This window comes from Pseudophryne corroboree, chromosome 5, assembly GCF_028390025.1.
Source record: "Pseudophryne corroboree isolate aPseCor3 chromosome 5, aPseCor3.hap2, whole genome shotgun sequence".
NCBI lineage: Eukaryota > Metazoa > Chordata > Amphibia > Anura > Myobatrachidae > Pseudophryne > Pseudophryne corroboree.
This window is the reverse complement of record NC_086448.1, coordinates 67,056,580-67,078,877: the sequence shown is the minus strand read 5'-3', so window position 1 is coordinate 67,078,877 and position 22,298 is coordinate 67,056,580. Positions and strand designations below refer to the sequence as shown.

Below are 22,298 nucleotides of genomic sequence, written 5' to 3'. Positions count from 1 at the left end.
CACACACACACATATATACACTGCTCAAAAAAATAAAGGGAACACTAAAATAACACATCCTAGATCTGGATGAATGAAATATTCTTATTAAATACTTTGTTCTTTACATAGTTGAATGTGCTGACAACAAAATCACACAAAAATTATCAATGGAAATCAAATTTATTAACCCATGGAGGTCTGGATTTAGAGTCACACTCAAAATGAAAGTGGAAAAACACACTACAGGCTGATCCAACTTTGATGTAATGTCCTTAAAACAAGTCAAAATGAGGCTCAGTAGTGTGTGTGGCCTCCACGTGCCTGTATGACCTCCCTACAACGCCTGGGCATGCTCCTGATGAGGTGGCGGATGGTCTCCTGAGGGATCTCCTCCCAGACCTGGACTAAAGCATCCGCCAACTCCTGCACAGTCTGTGGTGCAACGTGGCGTTGGTGGATGGAGCGAGACATGATGTCCCAGATGTGCTCAATTGGATTCAGGTCTGAGGAACGGGCGGGCCAGTCCATAGCATCAATGCCTTCGTCTTGCAGGAACTGCTGACACACTCCAGCCACATGAGGTCTAGCATTGTCTTGCATTAGGAGGAACCCAGGGCCAACCGCACCAGCATATGGTCTCACAAGGGGTCTGAGGATCTCATCTCGGTACCTAATGGCAGTCAGGCTACCCCTGGCGAGCACATGGAGGGCTGTGCGGCCCCCCCAAAGAAATGCCACCCCACACCATTACTGACCCACTGCCAAAACGGTCATACTGGAGGATGTTGCAGGCAGCAGAACGTTCTCCTTGGCGTCTCCAGACTGTCACATCTGTCACACGTGCTCAGTGAGAACCTGCTTTCATCTGTGAAGAGCACAGGGCGCCAGTGGCGAATTTGCCAATCTTGGTGTTCTCTGGCAAATGCCAAACATCCTGCACGGTGTTGGGCTGTAAGCACAACCCCCACCTGTGGACGTCGGGCCCTCATACCACCCTCATGGAGTCTGTTTCTGATCGTTTGAGTAGACACATGCACATTTGTGGCTTGCTGGAGGTCATTTTGCAGGGCTCTGGCAGTGCTCCTCCTGTTCCTCCTTGCACAAAGGCGGAGGTAGCGGTCCTGCTGCTGGGTTGTTGCCCTCCTACGGCCTCCTCCACGTCTCCTGATGTACTGGCCTGTCTCCTGGTAGCGCCTCCATGCTCTGGACGCTGACAGACACAGCAAACCTTCTTGCCACAGCTCGCATTGATGTGCCATCCTGGATGAGCTGCACTACCTGAGCCACTTGTGTGGATTGTAGACTCCGTCTCATGCTACCACTAGAGTGAAAGCACCGCCAGCTTTCAAAAGTGACCAAAACATCAGCCAGAAAGCATATGAGCTGAGAAGTGGTCTGTGGTCACCACCTGCAGAACAACTCCTTTATTGGGGGTGTCTTGCTAATTGCCTATAATTCCCACCTGTTGTCTATTCCATTTGTCTATTCCTGTCCACAAGTGGACAGTTTGATTTCACAGAAGTGTGATTGACTTGGAGTTACATTGTGTTGTTTAAGTGTTCCCTTTATTTTTTTGAGCAGTGTATATATACAGACATACATACATACACAAGCACATATACATACATAACTGGGAGCAGATCGATGGGCAGCAGCGTGAGAACGGAGGGAGCTGCTGTGGCTGAGCATGCGCAGCCAGCAGCTCCCCGCCGGGCATTCTGTAAGAGAGCTACTGTACAACATACAGTGCAGTAGCTCTCCGTTGCTGTAGCAGGGCAGCAGCTTCACGGTCGCGATCGTGGCTTTTAGTTGAGACGGAGACAGCTGTGTCTCCGTCTCAAAAATAGAAAATTAAGCTCATCAGGGGGGGTTTCCAGGTACTCGGACCCCCCCCCCCCCCCCCCCCCCCGCCTGCGTGCGCCACTGAAAGGGTTACTAGTGGTGCAACATTTAAGGCCCATGCACACGGTAAGATTCTCACTATGCGACAGGGGCTAGGTCGGCACATAGTCAGTATCGCAAGCACACTCATGTGCTACAGAGATAGTCAAAATTGACTTGCCTGCGCAGTCTATCTAGTCTTGCGATGCCGACCATGTGGGACCGCGCATCGGCATCGAATCGGGATCGCAAGGTGATTTTCACCTTGCGATCTGCACTAACTTTTCTTACGATTTTGACTATATAGTCAAAATTGTAAGAAAAAATCTCCCCGTGTGTACACACCATTAGAAGTAGTCCTTATCCCAATGCTTCTAGAAAAACACCTCTCTGCAGCATTTAGTAAATCTACGCCTCATAATAGTGCCCCAGTTCTTTTTCTGAATCATAGGGGAATGGAGGCAGCAGGAGTTTAAGCATTCGATGGAGGTAAAGGGGGTCATTCCGAGTTGATCGCTCGCTGCCAGTTTTTGCAGCACAGAGAACAGGTTACTACTGCGCATGTGTATGCACCGCAATGCGCAGGCGAGTCATACGGGTACAAAGCGAATCGTTGCTGGGCGATGGATTTAACGAAGAATCCATTCGCACAGCCGATCGCAAGGAGATTGACAGGAAGAGGACGTTTATGGGTGCCAACTGACCGTTTTCAGGGAGTGTTTGGAAAAACGCAGGCGTGTCAAGGCGTTTGCAGGGCGGGTATCTGACGTCAGTTCCGGGATCAAAATGACTGAAGTGATCGCAGCAGCTGAGTAAGTCCAGAGCTACTCAGAAACTGCAAAAAACTTTTTCGTCCTGCTCGGCTGCACACGCATTCACACACTTGCAAAGCGAAAATACACTCCCCCGTGGGCGGCGACTATGCGTTTGCACGGCTGTAAAAGTAGCTAGCGTGCGATCAACTCGGAATGACCTCCGGAGTGCACGGAGATTAAGGGGGACATTTACTAAGCAGTGATAAGAGCGGAGAAGTGAGCCAGTGAAGTGCCCATGGCAACCAATCAGCACTGAAGTAACAGCTATAATTTGCATTCTATAAAATTATACAGAGCTGCTGATTGGTTGATGGAGCAACATCTCCACTGCCTCACTTCTCCGCTCTTACCACAGCTTAGTAAATGTCCCCCTAAGTCCCAACCAACAGCTCCTAACTGTCATTCTTCAAACACAGCCTCTGACATGCCAGGTAGTTGCTGATTGGCTGGTACTTTTATCTCTGTCCCCTTTATCTCCATCCAAGGCGTAGTAAATAGACCCCTGAGAGTTATGTAGTGGGAGGAGCAGGGACTCTGTTTGCAAAGTATTCTGGAGCACAAATGATGTACTGTGATGCTGGCAATCACAGGCCGATGTATTACCATACCTCCCAACATTTTAAATTGAGGGAGAGGGACACCTACACGCGCATGTGTGCCCGAAAAGGGGCATGGTCTGTGTAAAGGGGGCATAGCTTCATGGAAGGGCCCACTATCGTGAGCCACGCCCTTTTTCCGATACTGAGGTGGCATGCCCAGCGCTCTGTGAGCTGCTGTCATGCCCTCTCTCCCTCTGTCTCCACTGAATAGACGCTTGTGCACACAGCGTCTATTCTCCGTTGCAGCAGTGACAGGAGGCTCCCAACTGCCCCCCCCCACCACCACCACCTCCACGGGACACTGTAGCCCGCGTGTGGGACAGCGGGATAGTCCCAAAGAAATGGGACTGTCCCGTGAAAATCGGGACAGTTGGGAGGTGTGGTTTTACTGCAGGAGGCTCCCATTTTTTGGGGTACTCCCCCCGCACCCCCGGTAGGATTGGTGACTCTCCCGCATCTTGCATAATCCCGCCCGCTTCCTAATGAAGTAGGCAGGATAAGGATAAAATGAATACCTTATTGGCAGTCGTATGAAGGGGAGGGGCTAATTGTGTAATTGAGCCCCGCCCCTACCAGTGGACCAGCAAGGGGAGGGGCCTAGTGACATCACAGTCCATCCCCCACCCCCGGAAGTTGCCTTCCTCATCTCCTCTCCGGGCTTCTCCCAGAGAGGAGACTTTAAAGGTAGGCAAGTATGCTGCTGGGAGGCCTACTGGGCAGGAAGAAATTTGGTCTGCACATGTACATAACAGCAGGGAAGGAATGGGGCTGTGAATCAGCTCTGGCTTGTGACTGTGCGCGACAAGGCGGGCTATGGCTCATGGGGGTATGCCACGAGTCAGGGGGGCCTGACTTGTGGCATGCCGCCATCTATATACCGGTCGGAGGGAGGGTGGGCAAAGGGTGGCCGAGCAGAGAGCCGGAAGGCTGCGCTGCTAGGCCAGCCCTGCTATCTGTGTGGACGGTCCAGTCGTCGGCCCTTCTGGCATCTACCAGAAGTGCCTAATGGCCAGTCCAGCCCTGCATAACAGATTTGCTCTTCATACGCCGGGAGAACAGAGCAGGATGACACGGCCGCTGGGACACTACAGTGCCGGAGCTGCAGCTGCCGCCCATGTGACTGTGCCAGTTAAGTAGTTAAACTGTTTTATTAGAATATTGTTCTTTTTTTATTTGCAATAGCCAAAAGTAAAGGACAATTAAATAGGGCAGACAACAGTTGCACAGTGGTTAGTACTGCTGCCTAAGAGCACTGTGTCAATTCCTGACCAGGGTGTGGAGTTTGTATTTTCTCACTGTGTTTGTCTGTTTTTTTTTCCTCCCACACATAATGGTAGGTCAATGGATTGATTACTAAAACATCTCATATATATTTGTCCAGATCTGTGGCCCTCATTCCGAGTTGATCGCTCGGTAGCTGCTTTTAGCAGCCGTGCAAACGCTAGGCCGCCACCCTCTGGGAATGTATCTTAGCTTAGCAGAAGTGCGAACGAAAGGATCGCAGCGCTGCTACAAAAAAAGATTGTGCAGTTTCAGAGCAGCTCCAGACTTACTCCTAGCTTGCGATCACTTCAGACTATTTAGTTCCTGTTTTGACGTCACAAATACGCCCTGCGTTCGGCCAGCCACGCCTACGTTTCCCCAGCCACTCCTGCGTTTTTATCTGGCACGCCTGCGTTTTTTCACACACTCCCTGAAAATGGTCAGTTGACACCCAGAAACACCCACTTCCTGTCAATCACACTGCGGCGAGCAGTGCGATTGAAAAGCGTCCCTAGACCTTGTGTGAAACTACGTTGGCTTTTGTGAAAGTACGTCGCGCGTGCGCATTGCGCCCCATACGCATACGCAGAAGTGCTAACGCTGGGCGTGGCTAGGAGTCCTGAGTCATAGAGTCACGGATCTGAATAGGAGAGACCAGGCTTGCAAGTGTGGCGGTACGCATGGGTACAGCGTACCGTTAAGAATCTAGCCGCCTGTACGCCGTACCCGCGGGCCGCCACTCACACACATCATAGCCGCCGTTAGCGGCTATTACAGTAAAAGCCGCCGATGTGCGACTCCTCCCCTTCCCAACCCGCTGCTGTGTCAGGGAAGGAGAGGAGAGCGCGGTCCCGTCCCTCGGTGCTTCTTAGTCAGACTTTGGTCTCCGGCCGCGGCACGTATCTTCTCAACTGAGCACCGGTTCGTTAGCCAATCAGAGCTCGTGGATCGGCAGCCAATCAGGAGCCATGGCTGCCGGTCCACGAGCACTGATTGGCTAACGAACCGGTGCTTAGTTGAGAAGATACACGCCGCGGCCGGAGACCACCAGAGTCTGACTGAGCAGCATTGAGGGATGGGTCCTCACTCCGCTCTCCTTTCCGTTCCCCCGACCCTGACACAGCAGCAGTGGGTGAGTTTCGGGAGGGAGGTGGGAGGTGTGGGGTGGGTGGGGCATATGTATAACTGGCATTGTGGGGCATATGTATATCTGGCATTGTGGGGCATATGTATATCTGGCATTGTGGGGCATATGTATAACTGGCATTGTGGGGCATATGTATATCTGGCATTGTGGGGCATATGTATATCTGGCATTGTGGGGCATATGTATAACTGGCATTGTGGGGCATATGTATATCTGGCATTGTGGGGCATATGTATATCTGGCATTGTGGGGCATATCTGCCACTGTAGAGTATATGTATAACTGGCATAGTGGGGCATATGTATAACTGGCATTGTGGGGCATATCTGCCACTGTGGGGCATATGTATAACTGGCACTGTGGGGCATATGTATATCTGGCATTGTGGGGCATATGTTTACCTGGCATTGTGGGGCATATGTATATCTGGCATTATGGGGCATATCTGGCACTGTGGGGCATATGAATAACTGGCACTGTGGGGCATATCTGGCACTGTGGGGCATATGTATAACTGGCACTGTGGGGCATATGTATATCTGGCACTGTGGGGCATATCTGCCACTGTGGGGCATATGTATAACTGGCACTGTGGGGCATATGTATATCTGGCATTGTGGGGCATATGTTTACCTGGCATTGTGGGGCATATGTATATTTGGCATTATGGGGCATATCTGGCACTGTGGGGCATATGTATAAGTGGCACTGTGGGGCATATCTGGCACTGTGGGGCATATGTATATCTGGCATTGTGGGGCATATGTATATCTGGCATTATGGGGCATTTCTGGCACTGTGGGGCATATGAATAACTGGCACTGTGGGGCATATCTGGCACTGTGGAGCATATGTGCAGGGCCGGCTCTAGGCATGTTCGAATAGAGCGGCCGCGCAGGGCGCCACCCTTAATGGGCGCCGCGCGTTGGCGCCGCCATATTCGATGCTGGAGCCGGCCCTGTGTGTGCAGCATTTGCCCGTCGCGCTGTGTGTGCGCTATGCGCGCTGTGCGGCGCCGGTGTCTAACGTCAGACGCCGGCGCCGCGCATAGCGCACACAAGTGGCCGCCAGCCCGCACCCAGACCCAGGCTCAGGCTCACTCTCACTCGCCCGGCCGCCCGCCCGCCAGCACTCCCACACTCGTCGGACAGGCGGACAGCAGTACTCCTCCCCAGCGCCGCAGGTATTTGGGGGGGGGGGGGGGGGATCCGCACTGTGGGGGCATTTATCTGGCACTGTGGGGGCATTTCTGGCACACGGGGCATTTTTGGCTATGTGGGGGGCATTTCTGGCACTGTGGGGGCATTTATCTGGCACTGTGGGGGCATTTCTGGCTCTGTGGGGGGCATTTCTGGCACTGTGGGGGCATTTCTGGCTCTGTGGGGGCATTTCTGGCTCTGTGGGGGCATATCTGGCACTGTGGGGGCATTTATGTATCTGGCATTGTGGGGGCATATCTGGCACTGTGGGGGCATATCTGGCACTGTGGGGGCATTTCTGGCTCAGTGGGGGGCATTTCTGGCTCAGTGGGGGGCATTTCTGGCTCAGTGGGGGGCATTTCTGGCACTGTGGGGGCATTGCATATCTGGCTCCGTGGGGGCATATCTGGCTCTGTGGGGGCATATCTGGCACTGTGGGGGCATATCTGGCACTGTGGGGGCATTTATCTGGCTCTGTGGGGGCATTTATCTGGCTCTGTGGGGGCATTTATCTGGCTCTGTGGGGGCATTTATCTGGCTCTGTGGGGGCATTTATCTGGCACTGTGGGGGCATTTATGTATCAGGCACTGTGGGGGCATTTATGTATCAGGCACCGTGGGGGCATTTATGTATCAGGCACCGTGGGGGCATTTATGTATCAGGCACCGTGGGGGCATTTATGTATCAGGCACCGTGGGGGCATTTATGTATCTGGCACCGTGGGGGCATTTATGTATCTGGCACCGTGGGGGCATTTATGTATCTGGCACTGTGGGGGCATTTATGTATCTGGCACTGTGGGGGCATTTCTTGCACTGTGGGGGCATATCTTGCACTGTGAGGGCATTAATGTATCTGGCACTGTGGGGGCATATCTGCGCTGTGGGGGCATTTATCCATCTGGAACTGTGTGGCCATTTATGTAGCTGGCACTGCTGGGGGGCATGTCACGTGTAGCTGGCACTGCTGGGGGGCATGTCATGTGTAGCTGGCACTGCTGGGGGGCATATCATGTAGTGTTCCCGCTAGGCGTCTGTGGCTGGGCAGTGTGTCTCAGTGCTCTACCTGGCGCAATGTGTCTAACGTGCTCTTATAGGAGGTTCTTCCTGGTGCAATGTGTATTAGCTGCACTACTGTGTGGTGTAAGGTGAATTGCCACTATAATGTGGCTACGCACCTTCCCCACGAAGTAACTCCCCTAAATTTTTGTGGAAATGGGAACAACAAGCATTACAGTATGTACATCATTTTGCCCACCTAACTTAAAAATGTGCCCTCCCTGTGATCAGCAACCTGCCCTAAAAAGTGAACACTATCACGTGTAGCTGGCACTGCTGGAGGGCATGTCATGTGTAGCTGGCACTGCTGGGGGACGAGACCATGCCCACTTTTCCAGGAGGCCACGCCCACTTTTCCAGGGGCGCGCGCATGGGGGGGGGGGGGGGCACTTTTACATTTTCTCGCTCAGGGTGCTAGTAGGCCTGGAGCCGGCCCTGCATATGTGTATCTGGCATTGTGGTGCATATGTATATCTGGCATTATGGGGCATATCTGGCACTGTGGGGCATATGAATAACTGGCACTGTGGGGCATATCTGGCACTGTGGGGCATATGTGTATCTGGCATGATAGACTGCGGAGGGTGCGCGTCACTGTGACGTCACGGCAGTGCTGTGGAGAAACTACAACTCCCGGCATGCCTTGGTTGCTGTTTCTGGTGCAGAGTGAGAGTCTGTAGTGTGCAGTGTGCGGGGACAATGAAGCTGGTGAGAGGCTAATACCATATACTGTTATAAGGGATAAGTCCCCAGCGCGCACACTGTGTATGTGATGTTATATAGGGGAAGGGCCTTATAGTGATATGTATATATTATATAAATATATATATACATATGAGAAATAATCTCCCAATACACACACTGTATATGTGATATTTACCAAACATTGGCCCTCATTCCGAGTTGATCGCTCGCTGCCGATTTTCGCAGCACAACAATCATGTGAATAAACTGCTTTTCTGCCCATGCGCATGGTACGCAGCGCGCATGCGCTAAGTATTTTCACACAAAACTTTGTGGTTTAACACAATCTCGAGCAACGCTTTTCAGTCGCTCGAGTGTTCATTGTTTGATTGACAAGAAGTGGGTGTTTCTGGGCAGCAACTCAGCGTTTTCAGGGAGTGTGCTAAAAAACGCAGGCGTGCCAGGCAAAAAGGCAGGAGTGTCTGGAGAAATGGGGGAGTGGCTGGCCGAACGCAGGGCGTGTTTGTGACGTCAAACCAGGAACTAAACATTCTGCAGTCATCGCAAGGTAGGAGTAAGTATCGAGCCACTCTGAAACTGCATGAAATTTTTAGTAGCAGTTCTGCTATCCTTTCATTCACACTTCTGCTAAGCTAAGATACACTCCCTGAGGGCGGCGGCCTAGCGTTTGCAATGCTGCTAAAAGCAGCTAGCGAGCGATCAACTCGGAATGAGGGCCCATGTCTTTATACCTACATTATGTACACATAACATATTATTAACACACTAGGTCATTCATCGTGCCCTGCGTCCTTTCTTCACGCCGTTGCAAGGCCTACACCCCCTTGACCATCGCACTCCCTTTGGCCGTAGAATATTTAACCGCTAACAACATTATGCTGGAAGGTAACACTCCATATAATACAAATATTGCCTGCCCAAAGGACATGCAGGGGCTAAGGGGGTGTAGCCCCTTGCGACGGTGTGAAGAGCGCCCGTAGGGCGCGATGAATCACCCAATACCTAGTATGTGTATACAGTACTTGTGTCCAAAAGCACCTATCCTCAAATTGTGGCAAATAGCTCCAATTGGTGCAGCATGAAAAATGCAACTAAGCCGCGTGTTATGTTTTTTTCGCTCAATAAATGACATGATTTGCGCCTATTCTTGTACTAATGCAATAAAAGAACAATGTACAGTAGGCCATGCATCCTGCCATGCATCATTGTGTGAAATTACACTGCCACAAGTGCAAATCCTAAGCCCCTAGTACTCTACCAGTATCTCGCATCATATGCAGCACAAGGTAGATGAGGACACAGCAGTATGTTCTCTGTACAGGGCTCTGTAATTGGTGGTGCCATATAAATAATAGTGTCAGACTTGGGCATGAAGGGCCCACTGGGGGAATTCAGTAGTAGTGGCCCATGCTTAGGGGTATGGTCAGCCACAACAGACGCTTGGAGAGTGCATGGTCAGGACCCCCTTGATAAATATCTATACTGTAGTAAATTAGAGTTTGAGGCCTTACCAGCCGAAACCCCTGTGGATTTGTTTTACAAAGTGCTTAAACACAGACAAAAAGAGGTTGATTTGACTTTACATGGTCAATTTTTGTCGGAATACCTCAGGAGAAACCAAATCCCCCGGGGTTTCCGTATCTCTAACGTTCCAACATTGGGTAGAAACAACCCTGTCTTCTGCAGCCGGTGGTGTGGAGTATTGAACAAATGTTCGCTTGACCTCATGACCCTGGTAGTGAAGGAAGTTGGCATTGAGTTAAAGAAATTATCTACTGAAGTGGATATTACCATCAAATCTCACACCACCGTGCTGCAGAATGACAAAACCCAAAATTGGATCGAACGTCTACAGACACAGGTGGACACTTATAAACGTGATCTAATTTCTTTCAAACGAAAAAAATTGTCCACTGTAACTAACGACTACCAAACGCATACTGTATACCGCTGGTTACTTGGAAACAATACTAGTGAACGTCAGAATAGACAATACACTAGGCGAAGGGCCCAACCGTTTGCCCATGAATTTGTTTCCTCCGCCTCTACCTCAGACACCGATTATTACGAAGGGAACAACGACTCCACTCGTTTTTTAGATCGAGGAGGAGAGGCCTCCTCTACCCGTTCCAGGGTTCTCAGAAGCGGCACAGACCGCACCCGAGGAGAGGGGGGTACCAAGAGAAGAGGGAGGAGGAGACAGTAGGTGACAATGTCTTTAATCTATCTAGCGTAGAACTGAGTCCAGCGGAAACTAAACTTCTTGCCCGAGGTTTATCTTTCGTCCCCACATGCAGAATTAATTCATTCCAACAAACTATAGATCAGTATAAATTTGGTCGCTCCCTCCGTCTGCGGGAGTTCTTTGCTAACAAATCCACTAACAAAGAGATACCTCAATTCAGACCCAAATCGACATTCGATCCTCCATCCTCCAATCCCAGCATCAAAACTTATTTACGGTTAGTCCAAAGAGACTCTGAGAGCTCACCCCCCAAAAGGATGTTTGATAACCTGTCCATAGCCGAGAGGAAAGCATTAAAAACTTTAAAGGATTCTCCCCATATAGTCATCCGCCCGGCGGATAAGGGAGGAGCAATAGTCGTCCAAGATTGGACCGACTATGACATGGAGATCAACCGACAATTAGCAGATGACATGACCTATCAGAAATTAACCACCAATCCGGTTCCTAAAATTAAATCTAAAATCGATCAATTTCTGAAGTTAGGTTTTGAGCAGGGCTACATAAGTGAAGACACATTAAAATATTTGACCATCAATTCACCCAGGTGTCCCATCCTATACACTCTGCCCAAAATTCATAAGACATTAGTTCACCCTCCCGGCAGACCCATTATTGCCGCGGAAGGCTCTCTGTTACAGCCAATTGCTGTCTTTATTGACAGTATCCTACAGCCTTTGGTATTAAAAACTGATAGCTATTTAAAGGACACTGGGGATTTCCTCACACATCTACGGACATTTACCCATCTTAGTGAAGGCACTCTTCTGGCCACTATGGATGTGGGGTCCCTTTATACCGTTATACCACACCACTTAGGTTTGGATGTTATACGTCAATTTCTTTCCAACAGCCCCTGCAAAGATTACCCCACTGAGTTTGTGTTGGAACTGACCTCATTGGTTCTTACGTGCAACCACTTTATGTATAAAAATGATTATTTTCTTCAAATCGCCGGAACCGCGATGGGGTCTAATTTGGCCCCCGCCTACGCTAATCTGTTCATGGCGCACTATGAACATACGTACCTGTTACCTAGGTATGGGCACAAGATTGCCTTCTTTAAACGGTACATTGATGACGTCTTCTTGCTGTGGGAGGGCACCGAGTCTGAGTTTCTTGACATGGTGAACCAATTGAATGCTTTGGATAATCCTATCAAGTTCACATACACAGTATCGGCCACTAACATCACTTTCCTGGATGTCAGTATCACCAGAAATGGTGACCGACTGGACACCTCATTGTACCGTAAACCCACTGACCGCAATCTGACCTTGCATGCTAGCAGCCATCATCCCCCAGCCCTCAAAGAAGGATTGCCCATATCCCAGTACCTCAGAGCCATGAGGATCAATTCCAACGCAGCACTCAAAGATCAACAATGTAACGAGATCACTTCTCGCTTTCTGGAGCGAGGGTACACTAGCAGTGTACTTACTCGCTGTCTCAATAAAGCGAACAGCATTTTTCATGGACAACAGGTTAAAAACCCCATTCGTAACAATCGGATGATTTGTTCCACTCAGTATGATGGTTCCACAAGTGCAACCAGAAAGGCCCTACGGAAACATTGGCCAATAATAGCCACCGACAACAGTTTGCCTTTTCTTAAAACACCTGCTCCTATGGTTGCATACAAACGAGGGGCCAACCTAAAGCAATTACTAATGAGACCCACGATTTTCCCTGAACAGAACACATCTCAAATCCAGCTTATGCAAGCCAAACCTGGCAGTTTTTCCTGCGGGGGGTGCACAACGTGCAGATCTATGATCACTGGTCCTTTTTTGTATCACCCACACACAGGGAAAAAAATCTTTATCAGATATCATCTCCACTGTCGACTGGATCATGTCGTCTACCTTCTAAAGTGCCCATGTGGGTTATGTTATGTCGGACTAACCGCGCGTCCCTTTCGCGACAGGATGGCAAACCATCGGTCATCCATACACACGGCCCTCAATGTGGGCTTTTCTGACAAACCGGTAGCACGGCACTTTTTGTCAGTTAGACATCAAGTATCTGCCCTGAAGTGTCAGCTGATTGACTGGGTGCCGCCACCTGTTAGTGGAGGCGATCGCACCTTGTTACTTAAACAGAAGGAAAGCTTTTGGATACACAAACTCAATACAGTGTCACCAAAGGGCCTCAATGAGGCCAACCCCCTTAATATTTTTCTTTAGAATTTTATTTTGCCATAGTTGATTGGATACCTTGGAACACACTTTGTATGTTTCAGGGACATAGGGCACTGTGATACAATCAGCACATACAGGCTGGGTTTCGATTTGTGTTTTATATGTTCTATGTTCTATGTTTTATTTTTTTTCATTTTTGTATGTCCTTTTTATGTATAGAGATTAAGAAAGTAAGGACAGTTATTTATACGTCCTTGCTTATGTTTTTTATATATATTTTTCTGTTGTTTCCCGGAGCCTTCCCAGGTCCTATACTAGTCACGAGGGTCCACCAATTTCAATGACCACACCACCCACTATTCCCTTTTATTATTTAAAATCTTTTACTACATTATACCAATGTATTACTATAAAGATATTACACTCACATCAGTATTCAATTTGCCTTTGTTGATCAGATATATGTTAGTTTGTATGCGTAGGGTGAGTTGTGGTCATTTGATCTGGTGCCCTCTTATGTCATTTTTGACATTTTTGACATTTCATATTATGGATCATTATTTACATTTGCACTCTTTTTCTTCTGTGGTGATTGACAGGCTACACATAGGTTAATCCAGGATTATACGTGAGGAGACCTCCGGTATACCTCCGAGTTCCTGTGAGCTATGAGTGAACCTGTACATTGATGATTCCACCTGGGGGAGTGTTCATTCTCTGAGAACACCCCCCTCTAGGTTGTACACCTCCTTTAAACATTAGCCAGTGGATAAGCCTAATTACGGTTCTTTCCGCGAGTGGAACGCAGAGACTTCCGGCCAGCGCCACTTCCGCGGAATGGAACGCATGGTGTTCCGGTCGGTGGAACGCAAAAGACGCGTCTCCGGCAGTTGCCCTTCTAAATCGTTAAAATACACTCATTTAAGTAGCCGTGCGTTAGCGATAGCCACTGCCTGTCCTGTGAACCCTGTAACGTTTTTCCCAGTTGGTCTGAGTTAGTTATCTGAGAGGTGATCAGTTAATGAGAGACTGGGTTTATACTAATCTCCCTAATTGGCACTTCCTGTGGTTGATCCTTAAATAGTGCTCAGCTGAGGCTGAACTTTATGCAGCTTCCATTTGGCTCTGGACACTTGAGCAGTGAGTATGGTTCTCCTGCAGCTCCCTTCTGACACATGATTACGGTTGGTGATTATTTTTTCCTGTTGTGCCTCCTTACAGACTGAGTGTCTGACACATGTACAGAGCCCACAAGCTGCCATGAGCTATTTCTACATGTAACTAGGTATGACCTTTTCCAAAATGACGTTGTTAGTGTATTTTCTTATGGTGTAGTTACTCTGTTATTTATCTAATAGGTGACTACGCCTTGCAGCTTCCCCTACGTTATAGGCTTTTTAACTTCATTATGTGATCAGGCATGTTGCCAACTTTGAAGGCCATTCCACACATCTGAGTGATCTGGCTTGCCGTCCAGGTAATCATTTGCCTATCTAAACAGATAGTCCTAACGGTGGAGGTGTCTCTTTCATCACACGTGGATTATTTCCTAGTATCTCTTTTTTACATATATAAAAAAACAGCTTTTTAATACGTTTTCTGGTTTTTGTGACAGTCTTCAGGGCCTGGGAGGCACTGGTGGTGTTGGTGTTGAATAAATCTGGGTTCTTATACATATTAATTGTAACTGTTTCTGATTGTATAGGTGATTTAAGTGCCAATCTTGATAAAGGTCCGCATAAGGACCGAAACGTCGATGAAATACGGCATCAACAGTGAACCCGAATAAAAATATACTGAATTTACAAGTGACTTCAGAGACTAATTTCTGGGCGTGAGTGCACCTTCCACCTAGGTGGTTGTTGTGGTATACTGTAGTAAATACTGCTAGTACATGCATGATAAATATACCATAGTGTTGTGCAGTATAATTTAACTTATGTATAATGTATAATTTGAATGCACAGTCTGGAACCCGATTCCTAAAGGAGGGGGTGTGTCCTCAGGTAGTGGGGCCCACTGGAGATTTCCCCTGTACCCCGGTGGGCCAGTCCTACCCTGTAAATAAACAAATGCTACTAGAAACAAAGTATAAAATAGAAAAAGTAAAAAAAAAAAAAAACTACTGGAAATGTAATCATATTATTTCAATAATTGACTCTTATTGTACTTTTATAAGTGGAAATGATGTATAGGTTAAAAATTTAATAAATGACATAATAATATAATATTTACAGAAGGAAGTTGATTGTACCTACAGTATAATGTTTATTAACTCCGTCTACAATCACAAAGAGTAAGGCTACGGCCACACATAGCGGCCAAGCGAGTCCGCTGAACGGGAGGGGGGTTCTGTGTTCACATGGATCCTGGTCTGCAGGATGCGGCCAGTGACACACAGGATTTCATTGTAACACAGTGCGGCATTGAAATGTATGTGTTGACATTTAAATCCCGTTGACCTGCTGTCCGGCCCAACCGCAGCATGCTGCAGCCGGACCCGGCGGCGGCGGGACCAGTGACTTCGAGAGAGGGTACAAATTACTTGGGCCCAGGTCTGATAGAGCGGCCCAGTGGGGGCCCAGGTCCACGCCTTCTTTGATTAGGCCATGCCCCCTGAAAAGTACCTGGGCCCAGCCAGGCTCTCTAGAACCCTGGCTGGGAGGCATGCCATGCTCCTGTGAGTGGGTGTTTCTGATGTGCTAGACACGCCCCCAAAGAGGGGTGGCCATGCCCTCAGAATTCTGTGGTCACACCCCCTCCAGTGAGGTCAGGGGGGCCCAGGAAGTTGTTGTACCGGGGCCCAGAATTTATCTTGGCAACCCTGGGCGGGACTGCCGCACATGTGTGGGGGACGCCTGCATAGGGACCCGCTTGGCCGCTATGTGTGGGCACAGCCTAACAGTCGCAGGCTATTTGCCCTAGCCAGTCCAGGTAGAGGGAGAGCTGAGCGGCTGTGAGATCTCTATATAAGGATGTAGACGTGACATTTCTTCATTCTTGCTGATTGTCTTTTTTATGCTTCATGCATTCACATTAACCTTCTCTAGGGAGCGTAAATCATTTGCTAAATTAATTTGCTGATAATTGAAATTTGTCAGAGTTTGAGAATGTGTGAAATCACTTTGCCCATCCTGAGTCACTACTACACTTTCTGTCGCATTCTCAGCCCTAACGGTACCGGACGTACAATACTGGAATAGTGATAAGGTTTTCAGTTTTATCAATCGATCAGCACAACGGTGACAGGGAGATACAACTGCTTAACTCTAGAGTTTGGGGGTCATCCGAGCGCGCCCTGGAAATTAGTGAGGACAGGTAAAGGACTTTGGAAGACTTGCAAATAAATACGTCAAGGTGCTACTTACCGGATGGCTCTTGCATGCTTCATTAGCCGCAGCCAGAGGAAAATGATGGTGACAGCAAAAATACGGACGTGAGATGTATGTAGATTAGCATTGCGCCATACAATCACATCAGCAATGTGAGTAAGGATCACAGCCAGGAGCAGAAAGTACACAATCCAGTCGAAGGCATTCCTGTAGAAGATAAAGCAGTCACTTACAGGTATGAGTGGCAGCTGCCAGTTTTACTAGTGCTGTACATTAGATGTATAGGGGGAGATGCATCAAACCTTAGAGAGAGATAAAGTGGAGGGAGACAAAGGGGGTCATTCCGAGTTGATTGTATCCCTGCAAAATTTTGCAGGGATACGATCAGGTCCATAGACATGCGGGGGGACGCCCAGCACAGGGCTATCCCGCCCTGCATGTCAGTGCCGCCCCTTCCCCCGCAGAAGTGCAAAAGCATCGCACAGCGATGATGACTTTGCACTTTAGGAGTAGTCCCGGCCAGCGCAGCTTTAGCGTGCTGGCCGGGAGCTAATGGTCGCTCCCCGGCCCGCAGCGGCTGCGTGTGATGTGATGAAACAGCCCCAGTTTTAGAGGCTGAGAAACGTGTCAAGCATTCCGCCCGACACGCTATCCGGTATCCTGGTCATCACTAAAGACCCGACACACAGCAACACGCTTTGGCGGCTCCCGCTACGTAACCACGAGCGAACGGCTTTGGTGGACAAGCCGCGCTCCAACACCATCCTGCGAGTCCTGTCCTCACCCATTGCACTTGACAGCCTCCTCCGTGCCGCTGCATAGCGGTGTGGGCAGCTGGCGCCCACTACCAAGAAGGAGACATCGTTCAATTCCTCCACTTCTAAGGCCAGGGTAAGCTTTGCACGAGACTGTTCAAATAGCGGTTCCAGCTTAAAAGTCACTGTGTTATACATGGTATCAAGTCCATATAAGCTGTCCATAAAGAGCCTTTCTTCATTGGTGGATAAGAGTGTGAGCATTTAAGCTTTTCATCAAGCGTTAGACAACTCAAGTGTACCATTTTCATTGTGGATGGACTCTTAAATTTAAAGGAATATTCAAATAAGCCCTTGAGATCAATTAGCCCATGCATGGAGCTTATTATAAGGAGCATCTGATAAACACAAATGCTGTACCTTTATCCGGAATACAAGAGGTTACATTTCTAAGGGAGTTTTTACAATGTATCTTACATTTTGTTGCTATTTGTAGTTATCAATGTTTGGTTCATACTGCAAAATCACAGGATACTTGGTTTATGTATTGTATTGTGACATATACACAAGTGATAATATACCAGGATAAGGGTATGCAGTCAGCATACCGCTCGTCTGGATCCTGGCGGTCACAATACCGACGCCGGGATCCCAACAGGGCCACCATACCGCCGCCGGAATACCAGCAAGTTAGGTGATTCCCCCGCTATGGGTGTCCACCCATAGAGGGAGAATAGAACCTGTGGTGAGCGCAGAGAGCCACCGAGCCCGCAGAGTGGAGAGCGCAGTGAGCCCACAAGGGGCTTTGTTGTGCTCACCCCCATGCCGGCATTCCACCGCTTTGGATGCCGATGTCCGTACACTGACCTTCGGCATCCCATGCATCGGTATACCATACCGATCCCCAGGACAGGCGCTGCCTCACCCCACCATACGTCACTGCCAGTAAGGTGTGTGGGGGAAAGTGTGAGCTATAGGGGACAGTGAGCTGTGATGGGAGCAATGTGAACAGTAGAGTGCGGTGAGGGGGCAGTGAGCTGTGATGGGAGCAATGTGAACAGTAGAGTGCGGTGAGGGGGCAGTGAGCTGTGATGGGGGGAATGTGAACAGTAGAGTGCGGTGAGGGGGCAGTGAGCTGCGATGGGAGCAATGTGTACAGTAGGGTGCAGTGAGGGGGCAGTGAGCTGTGATGGGAGCAATGTGAACAGTAGGGTGCAGTGAGCTGTGATGGGAGGAATGTGAACAGTAGGGTGCAGTGAGGGGGCAGTGAGCTGTGATGGGAGGAATGTGAACAGTAGGGTGCAGTGAGGGGGCAGTGAGCTGCGATGGGAGCAATGTGAACAGTAGGGTGCAGTGAGGGGGCAGTGAGCTGCGATGGGAGCAATGTGAACAGTAGGGTGCAGTGAGGGGGCAGTGAGCTGTGATGGGAGGAATGTGAACAGTAGGGTGCGGTGAGGCGGCAGTGAGCTGTGATGGGAGCAATGTGAACAGTAGGGTGCAGTGAGGAGGCAGTGAGCTGTGATGGGAGGAATGTGAACAGTAGGGTGCAGTGAGGGGGCAGTGAGCTGCGATGGGAGCAATGTGAACAGTAGGGTGCAGTGAGGGGGCAGTGAGCTGCGATGGGAGGAATGTGAACAGTAGGGTGCAGTGAGGGGGCAGTGAGCTGCGATGGGAGCAATGTGAACAGTAGGGTGCAGTGAGGGGGCAGTGAGCTGTGATGGGAGGAATGTGAACAGTAGGGTGCAGTGAGGGGGCAGTGAGCTGCGATGGGAGCAATGTGAACAGTAGGGTGCAGTGAGGGGGCAGTGAGCTGCGATGGGAGCAATGTGAACAGTAGGGTGCAGTGAGGGGGCAGTGAGCTGCGATGGGAGCAATGTGAACAGTAGGGTGCAGTGAGGGGGCAGTGAGCTGTGATGGGAGGAATGTGAACAGTAGGGTGCAGTGAGGGGGCAGAGAGCTGTGATGGGAGGAATGTGAACAGTAGGGTGCAGTGAGGGGGCAGTGAGCTGCGATGGGAGCAATGTGAACAGTAGGGTGCAGTGAGGGGGCAGTGAGCTGTGATGGGAGGAATGTGAACAGTAGGGTGCGGTGAGGCGGCAGTGAGCTGTGATGGGAGCAATGTGAACAGTAGGGTGCGGTGAGGCGGCAGTGAGCTGTGATGGGAGCAATGTGAACAGTAGGGTGCAGTGAGGAGGCAGTGAGCTGCGATGGGAGCAATGTGAACAGTAGGGTGCAGTGAGGGGGCAGTGAGCTGTGATGGGAGGAATGTGAACAGTAGGGTGCAGTGAGGGGGCAGTGAGCTGTGATGGGAGGAATGTGAACAGTAGGGTGCAGTGAGGGGGCAGTGAGCTGCGATGGGAGCAATGTGAACAGTAGGGTGCAGTGAGGGGGCAGTGAGCTGTGATGGGAGGAATGTGAACAGTAGGGTGCGGTGAGGCGGCAGTGAGCTGTGATGGGAGCAATGTGAACAGTAGGGTGCAGTGAGGAGGCAGTGAGCTGTGATGGGAGGAATGTGAACAGTAGGGTGCAGTGAGGGGGCAGTGAGCTGCGATGGGAGCAATGTGAACAGTAGGGTGCAGTGAGGGGGCAGTGAGCTGCGATGGGAGGAATGTGAACAGTAGGGTGCAGTGAGCTGCGATGGGAGCAATGTGAACAGTAGGGTGCAGTGAGGGGGCAGTGAGCTGTGATGGGAGGAATGTGAACAGTAGGGTGCAGTGAGGGGGCAGTGAGCTGCGATGGGAGCAATGTGAACAGTAGGGTGCAGTGAGGGGGCAGTGAGCTGCGATGGGAGCAATGTGAACAGTAGGGTGCAGTGAGGGGGCAGTGAGCTGCGATGGGAGCAATGTGAACAGTAGGGTGCAGTGAGGGGGCAGTGAGCTGTGATGGGAGGAATGTGAACAGTAGGGTGCAGTGAGGGGGCAGGGAGCTGTGATGGGAGGAATGTGAACAGTAGGGTGCAGTGAGGGGGCAGTGAGCTGCGATGGGAGCAATGTGAACAGTAGGGTGCAGTGAGGGGGCAGTGAGCTGTGATGGGAGGAATGTGAACAGTAGGGTGCGGTGAGGCGGCAGTGAGCTGTGATGGGAGCAATGTGAACAGTAGGGTGCAGTGAGGAGGCAGTGAGCTGTGATGGGAGCAATGTGAACAGTAGGGTGCAGTGAGGGGGCAGTGAGCTGTGATGGGAGGAATGTGAACAGTAGGGTGCAGTGAGGGGGCAGTGAGCTGTGATGGGAGCAATGTGAACAGGAGGGGGCAGTGAGCTGTGATAGGAGGAATGTGAACAGTAGGGTGCAGTGAGGAAGCAGTGATCTGTGATGGGAGGAATGTGAACAGTAGGGTGCGGTGAGGGGGCAGTGAGCTGTGATGGGAGCAATGTGAACAGTAGGGCGCAGCGAGGGGGCAGTGAGCTGCGATGGGAGCAATGTGAACAGTAGGGTGCAGTGAGGGGGCAGTGAGCTGTGATGGGAGGAATGTGAACAGTAGGGTGCAGTGAGGGGGCAGTGAGCTGTGATGGGAGGAATGTGAACAGTAGGGTGCAGTGAGCTGTGATGGGAGCAATGTAAACAGTAGGGCGCAGTGAGGGGGCAGTGAGCTGCGATGGGAGCAATGTGAACAGTAGGGTGCGGTGAGGGGGCAGTGAGCTGCGATGGGAGCAATGTGAACAGTAGGGTGCAGTGAGGGGGCAGTGAGCTGCGATGGGAGCAATGTGAACAGTAGGGTGCAGTGAGGGGGCAGTGAGCTGTGATGGGAGGAATGTGAACAGTAGGGTGCGGTGAGGCGGCAGTGAGCTGTGATGGGAGCAATGTGAACAGTAGGGTGCAGTGAGGGGGCAGTGAGCTGCGATGGGAGCAATGTGAACAGTAGGGTGCAGTGAGGGGGCAGTGAGCTGCGATGGGAGGAATGTGAACAGTAGGGTGCAGTGAGCTGCGATGGGAGCAATGTGAACAGTAGGGTGCAGTGAGGGGGCAGTGAGCTGTGATGGGAGGAATGTGAACAGTAGGGTGCAGTGAGGGGGCAGTGAGCTGTGATGGGAGGAATGTGAACAGTAGGGTGCAGTGAGGGGGCAGTGAGCTGCGATGGGAGCAATGTGAACAGTAGGGTGCAGTGAGGGGGCAGTGAGCTGTGATGGGAGGAATGTGAACAGTAGGGTGCGGTGAGGCAGCAGTGAGCTGTGATGGGAGCAATGTGAACAGTAGGGTGCAGTGAGGAGGCAGTGAGCTGTGATGGGAGCAATGTGAACAGTAGGGTGCAGTGAGGGGGCAGTGAGCTGTGATGGGAGGAATGTGAACAGTAGGGTGCAGTGAGGGGGCAGTGAGCTGTGATGGGAGCAATGTGAACAGGAGGGGGCAGTGAGCTGTGATAGGAGGAATGTGAACAGTAGGGTGCAGTGAGGAAGCAGTGATCTGTGATGGGAGGAATGTGAACAGTAGGGTGCGGTGAGGGGGCAGTGAGCTGTGATGGGAGCAATGTGAACAGTAGGGCGCAGTGAGGGGGCAGTGAGCTGCGATGGGAGCAATGTGAACAGTAGGGTGCAGTGAGGGGGCAGTGAGCTGTGATGGGAGGAATGTGAACAGTAGGGTGCAGTGAGGGGGCAGTGAGCTGTGATGGGAGGAATGTGAACAGTAGGGTGCAGTGAGCTGTGATGGGAGCAATGTAAACAGTAGGGCGCAGTGAGCTGTGATAGGAGGAATGTGAACAGTAGGGTGCGGTGAGGGGGCAGTGAGCTGTGATGGGAGGAATGTGAACAGTAGGGTGCAGTGAGGGGGCAGTGAGCTGTGATGGGAGCAATGTAAACAGTAGGGCGCAGTGAGGGGGCAGTGAGCTGCGATGGGAGCAATGTGAACAGTAGGGTGCAGTGAGGGGGCAGTGAGCTGCGATGGGAGCAATGTGAACAGTAGGGTGCAGTGAGGGGGCAGTGAGCTGCGATGGGAGCAATGTGAACAGTAGGGCGCAGTGAGGGGGCAGTGAGCTGTGATGGGAGCAATGTGAACAGTAGGGTGCAGTGAGGAGGCAGTGAGCTGTGATGGGAGCAATGTGAACAGTAGGGTGCAGTGAGGGGGCAGTGAGCTGTGATGGGAGCAATGTGAACAGTAGGGTGCAGTGAGGAGGCAGTGAGCTGTGATGGGAGCAATGTGAACAGTAGGGTGCAGTGAGGAGGCAGTGAGCTGTGATGGGAG

General features: G+C 50.6%; 1 protein-coding gene and 1 long non-coding RNA gene across 9 annotated transcripts in view; one reads left to right on the top strand and one right to left on the bottom strand.

Moving 5' to 3' along the window:
* LOC134927194 (uncharacterized) overlaps positions 1-14,844 on the top strand; it is a 132,118-nt gene extending 117,274 nt beyond the window's left edge. Inside the window, exons 2-3 of the long non-coding RNA XR_010177577.1 lie at positions 14,395-14,513; positions 14,742-14,844. This is a non-coding gene — a long non-coding RNA (uncharacterized LOC134927194). The remainder of the gene's footprint in view (positions 1-14,394; positions 14,514-14,741) is intronic.
* The window catches only part of LOC134927192 (transient receptor potential channel pyrexia-like), a 513,867-nt gene that overhangs the window by 106,176 nt on the left and 385,393 nt on the right, over positions 1-22,298 (bottom strand). For all 8 annotated transcript variants that reach the window (XM_063921321.1, XM_063921322.1, XM_063921327.1 and 5 more), the window contains one exon: positions 16,405-16,575. In XM_063921321.1, coding sequence (XP_063777391.1) covers positions 16,405-16,575 — 171 coding nt within the window. The remainder of the gene's footprint in view (positions 1-16,404; positions 16,576-22,298) is intronic.